The sequence below is a fragment of the Callionymus lyra genome, chromosome 9 (genome assembly GCF_982586985.1).
Source record: "Callionymus lyra chromosome 9, fCalLyr1.hap1.1, whole genome shotgun sequence".
Classification (NCBI taxonomy): domain Eukaryota; kingdom Metazoa; phylum Chordata; class Actinopteri; order Syngnathiformes; family Callionymidae; genus Callionymus; species Callionymus lyra.
This window is the reverse complement of record NC_141826.1, coordinates 26,166,037-26,176,702: the sequence shown is the minus strand read 5'-3', so window position 1 is coordinate 26,176,702 and position 10,666 is coordinate 26,166,037. Positions and strand designations below refer to the sequence as shown.

At 36.6% G+C, this 10,666-nt stretch overlaps 1 protein-coding gene across 1 annotated transcript in view; it reads left to right on the top strand.

Moving 5' to 3' along the window:
- The first annotated feature begins 2,641 nt into the window (after positions 1 to 2,641).
- Positions 2,642 to 10,666, top strand: part of LOC148072480 (uncharacterized) — a 30,697-nt gene continuing 22,672 nt past the window's right edge. Inside the window, exons 1-4 of the mRNA XM_087798827.1 lie at positions 2,642 to 2,862; positions 2,921 to 3,011; positions 6,020 to 6,233; positions 8,741 to 8,883. Coding sequence (XP_087654953.1) covers positions 2,683 to 2,862; positions 2,921 to 3,011; positions 6,020 to 6,233; positions 8,741 to 8,883 — 628 coding nt within the window. The 5' untranslated portion in view covers positions 2,642 to 2,682. The remainder of the gene's footprint in view (positions 2,863 to 2,920; positions 3,012 to 6,019; positions 6,234 to 8,740; positions 8,884 to 10,666) is intronic.

Here is a 10,666-nt window from a genome sequence, read left to right as displayed (position 1 = left end):
AGCACTGGTGTGTGTTCTTGTCGTCGCTCCAGGTCTGGTGTGTAATCTTGGCAGGAGGCGGAGTCTAAGTTATGTTTGGTGAAGATCCAACATCAGCTGAGAATGTTTTGCTGCTTCTTATATTACACGAGATGAAGGTTAAAAATATACAACTTTTACTCTTAAGGTTATAAATACATTTTGCTGCAGTTAAACATAAGTTAAATAATGTAAATATCTTTTTAGCCTTTTAAATACAAATTCTAAGATGAATCTAGTTAATGGTTAGTGTATCACGGAAGGGTTGCTGGTTTGAATCCAGCCGTTCATTCTTGCAACCTGTGGAGTTTATTTCTGTGAGTTACTCTGATTTCCTCCCAAAAGTCAAACATGCTTTGTGTGTTCGACTCTGCCGACCTGTCCAGGGTGTCCCTCACCTCTGACCCGGGGTAGCTGGGATAGACTCCAGCCCCCCCGACACAAGGGTCTTTAGAAAATGAATATTTAATCAAATTTATAAAATGGTTTTCGTACAGTCGTCGTATAAGTGCGACTATAGTTACTCATGTTAGTGTCAACTTTTATTTTATACATATTTAATTTCTGTTGTAATGTTTAAACATTCATTTGCTTGATTATATAGTTTATAAGAATAAATGATATGCTTTAGAAAAACAAGTGTTAAATATAGTAAAATGACACGACAAATGTTGATGTTAACGATATCAATTATCGAAGCACGTCTGAAGTGAAGCATCGACTCGTCGGAAACATAAACCAGGAAGTAGACACGACTAGACGATCAGAGTCTGAGAGATTTGATGCACGAGCAGCAGATTTAATCCTCGTGGAGACAAAAGCTCTGATTCTAAACTCGTCGACTCCACAGATCAGACTGAAGAACAGACGATGGAAAAACATTAGCAGGTTGATGAGGTTTAAGATCTTTGTCTACAACAAACATTTATAAACACAAACTTAATTGTCTATGTATTGTTGGTGCAGATGTGTACTGTTGTCTGCTTTTGAGTTTTTCAAGTATATCTTTGTGTGTTTTCTGATTGTGTTAACTTTTGGTGTTTGTGGTTGTGTTTCAATTGTATGTTGAAATGAGGGAGTGTGTTTTGTCAGGATGTGATCTTTTGTGTTAGTAAGTAAAAGAGTTATTTTGTAGGAGCCATGTTTTTTGTTTGTATTTATAGATATTTTACTGTTTTAAAAACCCCTCATGTTTCAACACATCTGTGAACAGAGCTGAATCAAAGTGTGTGTGTGTGTGTGTGTGTGTGTGTGTCCTCATGAAGCTTCACTAGATTACCAATTAAGGCTTTAAACAGGAGGTCGTTACATAACCAGAGCACTTACAATGAATGACGTCATAGGTCATGACCTCCTGATTTACAGTCTTTCATGCGGACGTTTCTATGAACAAACAGCTAATGATGGTGTAAAAATGTTGATTTATGAAGAATGTAAATATAAATACTATCGTCTCGTGCGATCTATCAACACATCTGTGGGATTTCATGAATAATTCAACGTTTAAAAACAAGCGACTCATCAATCTTTGCTTTTGTTTACAACTGCGATAAATTAAATCAGCTTTAGATTGGTTAAAAAAAAATGAAGGTTTAATTTTTATATTTAACGATGTTGCGTCCTAATTATAAACTGGAGTTTTAGCACCATCGCGTGGCAATATCTGGTAACTACATATATGTATATGCTGTATATTCTTTAGTCATTTTTTAAGGTAATTTAACATGAACTAAATAACAATTAAATACGCGCAAAAATGATGTGACCTTAATGTTCATTGAAATACATTTTCACAATAAGGAATCTTCGTGGAATTTAAATATATTAAACGCAATAGTCATAATAATAATTATCCTTTTTTACTAATAAATTAATCATAATTAAATTAAATTTCAAGATTGAATGAATAAATAGGAAAAAATAGAAAAGGTGATTTCTTTACAAACAAGTGATGGATTTAACCAAAAAGCCTTTACAAACGGTCAGTGAGCATTTAGAATGTTTGTAAAGTTGCTAATATAAGACATTAATAAGTGGGTCATAAAGAAAGAATATAATTAATTTACATTCAGAGATACATATGGAGGAGATTTTTACAAAATGGACGAAAACAATATTATCACTGAACTCAAGATACATAATCATTCTCGTGTTCAATCCAAATATACTTAAAACATACTTAAAATGTCGTCATCTGTGTACTTTATTTGTTAACGCTCAGCCGATGCGGAGGATGTGACGTCACAGGCAGCAGCACCTGGCTGTCAGGTAAAGTTCTTCTTATTTTATTTTTTTATGTATTATTTTTTATTGTTTATGAAAAATTGCTGGCTATTGGTAAAAAACAATTTCCCAAAGGAGACCTCCTGAGGGATCAATAAAGTTTTACCTTACCTTACCTTAAAGCTGTGACCTGTAGATGGCGGAAAACACTCGGCACTGCTCGGCAGCCAATCACAGCCCCGCATCCAACCCGCTTCTCCCGAACTCTTCGTATATTTCCGCCTCTTTCCGCCGCCGCTCGGGGTCTCCTGCCCCACTCTTGAGATGTTGGCGTGCGAGCTCTTCACCTCCGTGTCGTCCTGCAGAGAAGAAGGAGAAGTGAAGGAGAAGTGAAGGAGAAGAAGCAGAAGTGAAGGAGAAGTGAAGCAGAAGAAGGAGAAGATGCTTCGATGGTGGATCTCCATCGCCGTCTCGCTGGCTCTGCTCTGGTTCTTCTGGGACTGCGCGCGCTCGTGGACTCAGTACTTCCTGTGCGTGTTCCTGTGGATCTTCACGCCGCTCACTTCCGGTCAGTGTGGACGAGAGTCCGGCACGCAGACGGAGGGGGAACCCTCGCCACAGGTGAGCCAGAAAACCCCGCCAAACCTTGACCTTCTTGACCTGAGCTTCTCTCCTTCAGGAACGAGTGGATGAACGGATGAGCGAGGAGGAGAGGAGCTCGAGCCCGGACCTGACCCAGTGTCCGCTCGTGAAGAAGGCTCTGCAGAAAGGTGAAAGGTCACCACGTGACCAACACTCTAGTGTGTGTATATATGCGTGTATATACGTGTATAATGTGTGTAGCTTTACGTTTGACCTCCTGCACGTGTTCTGTCAGCAAATACTTTCGCTGTGTTTGGACTTGAAACAGAACATCTGTGGCTCATGTTTCAGGAGGAGGAGCTTTTTTTGGGGGAAACTAGGTTAAAAAACATCCCTCGAGGATAATCTATATGTATGTTTGCTGGTTAACTTCTAGTTGACTTCTAGTTGACTTTATAATCCACCCAAAGTTAAGTCCCGCGGTCTGACAACAGTATCCAAAAAAGTTGATTTACTTTAAAAAAAATAATTAAAACATCAAAACTACAGCATCATGTTATCTAACCATCATCTGGTGCTTTATCTACTTCTTAAAATAAATACAAACATCAACTTTCAGTCACTTCCTGTCAGAGATGCTAACACTGTCTTTCAACACTAATGCTAACAACAACAAACCAATTAGCATGTCATGCTAATAAACGGCTAAAGTTAGCCACAATGTAAACAAGATGAAAATGTGTATATATATATTTAAAACATCAAAACTACATCATCATGTTATCAAGCCATCATCTGGTGCTTTATCTACTTCTTAAAATAAATAAAAACATCAACTTTCAGTCACTTCCTGTCAGAGATGCTAACACTGTCTTTCAACACTGATGCTAACATAAACAAACCAATTAGCATGTCATGCTAATAAACGGCTAAAGTTAGCCACAATGTAAACAAGATGAAAATGTGTATATATATATATTTAAAACATCAAAACTACAGCATCATGTTATCTAGCCATCATCTGGTGCTTTATCTACTTCTTAAAATAAATAAAAACATCAACTTTCAGTCACTTCCTGTCAGAGATGCTAACACTGTCTTTCAACACTAATGCTAACATAAACAAACCAATTAGCATGTCATGCTAATAAACGGCTAAAGTTAGCCACAATGTAAACAAGATGAAAATGTGTATATATATATTTAAAACATCAAAACTACATCATCATGTTATCTAGCCATCATCTGGTGCTTTATCTACTTCTTAAAATAAATAAAAACATCAACTTTCAGTCACTTCCTGTCAGAGATGCTAACACTGTCTTTCAACACTAATGCTAACATATACAAACCAATTAGCATGTCATGCTAATAAACGGCTAAAGTTAGCCACAATGTAAACAAGATGAAAATGTGTATATATATATTTAAAACATCAAAACTACATCATCATGTTATCTAACCATCATCTGGTGCTTTATCTACTTCTTAAAATAAATAAAAACATCAACTTTCAGTCACTTCCTGTCAGAGATGCTAACACTGTCTTTCAACACTAATGCTAACATAAACAAACCAATTAGCATGTCATGCTAATAAACGGCTAAAGTTAGCCACAATGTAAACAAGATGGAAATATTCCTTTTATTTGTCCCAAAGTGGAGCTTTTTTTTTTGGTGGATACAGAAGAAACACGAATGTAAAAAGATTGAACAATTAGTTTTAGAGAAAGTTTGTAAATAAAAGAGTTTAAAGGTTTATTATTAGCTTGTTTTTTAGGAAGTGCTTGAACGTATCACAAGATTGATTGAAACAGGAAATGAGAAATAATGTTTCCACTGTTTACTTCTTGATGTTTTCAACTCCAGGGCTGATGGCGGATGTTCTGCTTCTGGACTGGTATTAAAAATGCATCTTCAAAGCTCTTAGTGGATGGAAACAGGATGTTTTAAATCATGCTACACATTTGTGTATACGATACACAACTTACTGTAATATAGACGGACGGACGGACAGACACTTGTTTGATTCAAGTCATGAAGCAAACATTGATGTTCAAACTACAATCAGACAAACACACAAAGACACACACTGTCTTCTGCATGTTGCTCAGAGACACTTTTGCTGATGAATAATACATAAAATAGTACATTTACTTTCTGTTTTATGCAAGTATTACTGCCGTCATAATACTGATTTAATTTTACTTTTATTTATTTATTTTAAATAGAAATGTTGTTCTTTTTAAGCATTTAATAATTTTTTAGAAATTATTAGAATTCTTTGAAAAAATAAACTTCTATTTACTTTTTAAAAAAAATACATAAAATATTTTCGAGTTGAACGATTTATTATTCACAGTTTGATATTCTAATTCCCAGAACTTTTTTTAATAGCTCAGTACTCTTTCACTACTTGTTCCTCCAATTATAAAATATATTTAGCAAATGTTTATTTGAATTATTGTTTTATTAATGATGATAACGTTCCAGGGTTGAGTCAGTACTTTGGTGACTTGTCTGTCAAACTGAGAAACCTGGTGTAGTATTTGATAAAGACATGTCTCTAGTTCAACACTGAACAAAACTGACCAAAAACTGCTTCAACTGAGAAAAATATATAAACTTAGGAAAATGTTGTCACAACATGATCTGGATCTTATAATCCATGTGTTTGTGTCGTTGACACTATTGTAACAGTTTAAGTGTCTAAACCAGAAGGATGTGTTTCGCCTGCAGTTCATACTAAACTCTGCAGCCAGAATTCTGAGCTGCTCTAGTAGAAGAACTCACATTTCTCCTTCAAACTCTTCACTGGCTGCCAGTTTCTTTCAGGATCATTTTAAAATTCTGGTTCTTACTTTCAGATCTATTCATGGTCAGACCTTCCATCAGTGATCTGATCCAGACTTACACCCCAGCTCGGGCTCTGAGGTCTGTGGATCAGAATCTAATGATGGTTCCTGAACTTCAGGACCAGAGGAGAGAAATCTTTCAATATAGAAATTATTAAATTCAATGATTAAAAAAGGCTTAAAAAACATTTTAATAAAAACATTAGTAACATTAGATGAAACCTTCAATATTAAACACTGATAAACTTCTAAAGTGTTTGCAGCAACGATGTAAAGTTTTAGCCACTTTAAAACTGAGTTGAAACATGAACCTTCTTCAAATGTGTTTATATTGTTCCTCAGTGTTTGCTTGTGCGTACGCTCAACTGGTTCTGCCGTGGTACTGCGTCCCCGAGGCGAGGCACCAGCAACCCCTGCACCAGGTCCTCAGCAGGGAGTTCGACTGGGTCATCGAGCGCCTCATCGTGCACGCCCGCGAGCTGGATGTGGGTCAGGTGGCCGTGGGATCCGTTCGCATCCTGACCCAACACCTGCACAACAGCAAGCAGCCGGACAGGTTTGGACCTCATGGTCTGTTTACTGTCTTCATCGGCAGCTTCTCCTAATGTGTGTCGACTCTATAAAACCATCTTAACTATGAATAATTCACCTCAGCTTTACTGGCTTTAACTTTTACTACAGACGACCTGTGAACGCGTCTAAATCTTCTCGGCTCTAGCTCCAGTTACGAAGCTGCTAATGGACCTTTGATGGCTGTTGATGTTTGTGACTCTCGGGATTTAATGACGGTCGTTTACGAACCTCCTGTCCCGTGATGGTCAGCTGACTCGGTGAATGCAGGGAAGACGCATTAGTAGATGAGAAGAAACACAAAGGAACTGAAACGATTGATTTGTTTTGACAGCACATGGACTCTTGAGATCATGTGAATAGATCACAGCTCTCTGGTAGAAACTAGTGGAAAGTATTGATGCTGTGGATCAGAATCTACTGATGGTTCCTGAACTTCAGGACCAGAGGAGAGAAATCCTTTCAGACTGTTGCTCCTAAGCTTTGGAACCATCTCTGTGTTTGATGATCTCCTGACTCCTTCAAGAAACATCTGTGTTTGATGATCTACTGACTCCTTCAAGAAACATCTGTGTTTGATGATCTACTGACTCCTTCAAGAAACATCTGTGTTTGATGATCTACTGACTCCTTCAAGAAACATCTGTGTTTGATGATCTACTGACTCCTTCAAGAAACATCTGTGTTTGATGATCTACTGACTCCTTCAAGAAACATCTGTGTTTGATGATCTACTGACTCCTTCAAGAAACATCTGTGTTTGATGATCTACTGACTCCTTCAAGAAACATCTGTGTTTGATGATCTACTGACTCCTTCAAGAAACATCTGTGTTTGATGATCTACTGACTCCTTCAAGAAACATCTGTGTTTGATGATCTACTGACTCCTTCAAGAAACATCTGTGTTTGATGATCTACTGACTCCTTCAAGAAACATCTGTGTTTGATGATCTACTGACTCCTTCAAGAAACATCTGTGTTTGATGATCTACTGACTCCTTCAAGAAACATCTCTGTGTTTGATGATCTACTGACTCCTTCAAGAAACATCTGTGTTTGATGATCTACTGACTCCTTCAAGAAACATCTCTGTGTTTGATGATCTACTGACTCCTTCAAGAAACATGTGTGTTTGATGATCTACTGACTCCTTCAAGAAACATCTGTGTTTGATGATCTACTGACTCCTTCAAGAATCATCTGTGTTTGATGATCTACTGACTCCTTCAAGAAACATCTCAAGACACTTTGATTTGGGCTTTTCCTTGATTCTCTGAGACTCCTGTGTTGTTCTCAGTATTATCTTGATCTTTTAAGTATATATTTCATTGAGTATTGTTTTGATTGTTTAAGCGCTTTGTGACCCTGGTCTAGAAAAACCCTCTATAAATATAAATTACGTACATAATGGTAATACTTTAAACAATATTATATACAATTTTCAACAGCTCTTTATATATATATAATTTCAAAATATATATATATATTTTTTTAACGTAATCGGTCTTCGACTGGGGCAGGACCAGAGAAATGTATTTAGAGTCAAGAGTTCACACTTAATCATCCTCTGGTATTCTGCTGCAACAGATCAGTGTTGATAGGATGCTGGTGGGTGTTTGGAGGTGAGGCGAGCGACGATGGTGGCATTATTATATATTAAAAAAAAAATTCTTCAATATTAACAGAAAGAAGATGTTGAGGTCTGAGGTTTTACATTAAGTCCAAGTGTGGTTTCATCTGTGGAACAAATACACTTTCAAATACCTTCTTCAGAATCAGAATTCTGTATTTGTGCCAATGTGAGTCGAGAGGGTCCAATCGTTTGGAATTCGTTTCGGTCTACTTTGCAACATCGAACATTATAGAATAAAATATTAAACACAAATACAATAACATTGACAAGTTGGATATTTACATAGTGCAGTTATGGAAGTGTTGATGTTTAAAACAGGTTTGTATGAAGGAAAACGTCAACAATACAGTAAATTAAAAAAATATTTTTTATAACGTACAATATTTTATAAAAGAATACATTGAAAACAAGTATAAATGTAGAAAATGAAAAGATGAGAAAATATTTATTTAAAAGAAAATAAATAAAAAACGGACACATCTTAGCAAAATAGCAGTTTATTATGAATATATGAAATAGATTTTTTCTCTCAGGGTTTTTAACTTAAATCAATGAAAGAACATAAACAAGAAGTAAAATGATTAGTATTTAATCTTATTAATCATAAACAAAAAAATTCAAAGTCATAACCGGCTGTTTATATAACAGAACTTTGAAAAACAAAACAAAAAAATGTTCCTAAACAATCTGACTCGTCAATCTCTGACCCAGAATCTTTGCTTCATGATCTGCACGTTCTTATCTTTCAGTGCGATCTGATTGAAAAAAGAATCTCGATCTAACTTCCCTTTTTCTAAAACCATTTCTGCTCTTTACTGTCGAACGACTGCTCTCACGTTCTCTTCGTCTCCCTTCCAGAGAACTTCTGTTCGGCTCCAAATCGGAAGAGTTTGCTCTTCTGCGGCACTTCTCAGATGTTCTGGTGCGAAACATCTTCCCTGAACATCTGTGGAGCCACGACGTCGTCCGCTGTGCCTTGAACGAGATCATCGCCTCCAAAGGTGAGAGATTGGATTGTTCTCGTCGTGATGATGAGAGCTTCTTTCACGGAACTCTTTCATGAGGTTTTCCTGCCACCGACTCTTTTATCTGCTGCACACACTGTGTGGGTGGTTTAGAAATGATGCTCATGTATGGGTTGCAAAGCACCACATTTGTGGTTGGAGTTAAAATACTCTCAACTGCCGACATTTCTCCTCACGCTTAGAAATATTTAGAAAGACTTTTCTGCAGGCTTTTTTTCTTCCTTTGTTCATCCGAGTCTTCTGTTCTAACCTGGATTCTTGGAAAAACATTCCCTTAATATCTGGTTCTACATTTATACCTGGATGTTTTTTTTTTAGTTTGAAATCCTCTTCTATTTTTATCATAGTTATCTTTAAGTTTATGTTCCAGAAATTGGGTATAAAATGATAAAACTCTATATACAATTAACATGCACATATTAACATAATCAATATTTGTTCATTATTGTGTTGCAATTAAACTTCCGGCCTCTAGATGGAAGTCATAACGTCCTTTGCCGCTAAAGGAAGAATGAAATCTAGTGAGGGCCTGGTGATGACTGAGGACAAGAGGATACAGTGAGTCCAGAAGCTTTTAAAGCTGATGTTTGGACACAAATGAAAGTAGTTACGACTTCGTCAAGAGTCATGTGGTCTGTAAATACTACAACATCAGAGTCAAGTACTGGACAATACTACACAGCTGGCACGCTGCGTCGCAGCCTACTCCCATCAGTGTGTGAATGGGTGAATTTGTAACTTGGTGTAAAGCGCTTCGAGTGCTGAATAAGCAACTAGCGCTATATAAGTAAGAGCCATTTACATATATATTTGTTACTACACTATCACAACACCAGAGTCAAGTACCGGACAATACTACACATATATACTTGTTACTACACTATCACAACACCAGAGTCAAGTACTGGACAATACTACACATATATATTTGTTACTACACTATCACAACACCAGAGTCAAGTACTGGACAATACTACACATATATACTTGTTACTACACTATTACAACACCAGAGTCAAGTACTGGACAATACTACACATATATATTTGTTACTACACTATCACAACACCAGAGTCAAGTACTGGACAATACTACACATATATACTTGTTACTACACTATTACAACACCAGAGTCAAGTACTGGACAATACTACATATATATATTTGTTACTACACTATCACAACACCAGAGTCAAGTACTGGACAATACTACACATATATACTTGTTACTACACTATCACAACACCAGAGTCAAGTACTGGACAATACTACACATATATACTTGTTACTACACCATCACAATACCAGAGTCAAGTACTGGACAATACTACACAAATATCATTGTTACTACACTATCACAACACCAGAGTCAAGTACTGGACAATACTACACATATATACTTGTTACTACACTATCACAACACTAGAGTCAAGTACTGGACAATACTACACATATATACTTGTTACTACACCATCACAATACCAGAGTCAAGTACTGGACAATACTACACAAATATCATTGTTACTACACTATCACAACACCAGAGTCAAGTACTCGACAATACTACCCGTATATCCTTGTTCCCACAGTATCACAATATATGGTATCGTTGACCTGGTATCGTGGTACATGTCAACAGATTTTTGATGTTTTTCAGTGGTTCTGAGAGCATGGATCTTGAAGATATTAAAGCATTTATGGTAGTATTGTATTCCATGTTTCCTCGCACATAAAAGTCACATTTCTCGGGCACAGTAGC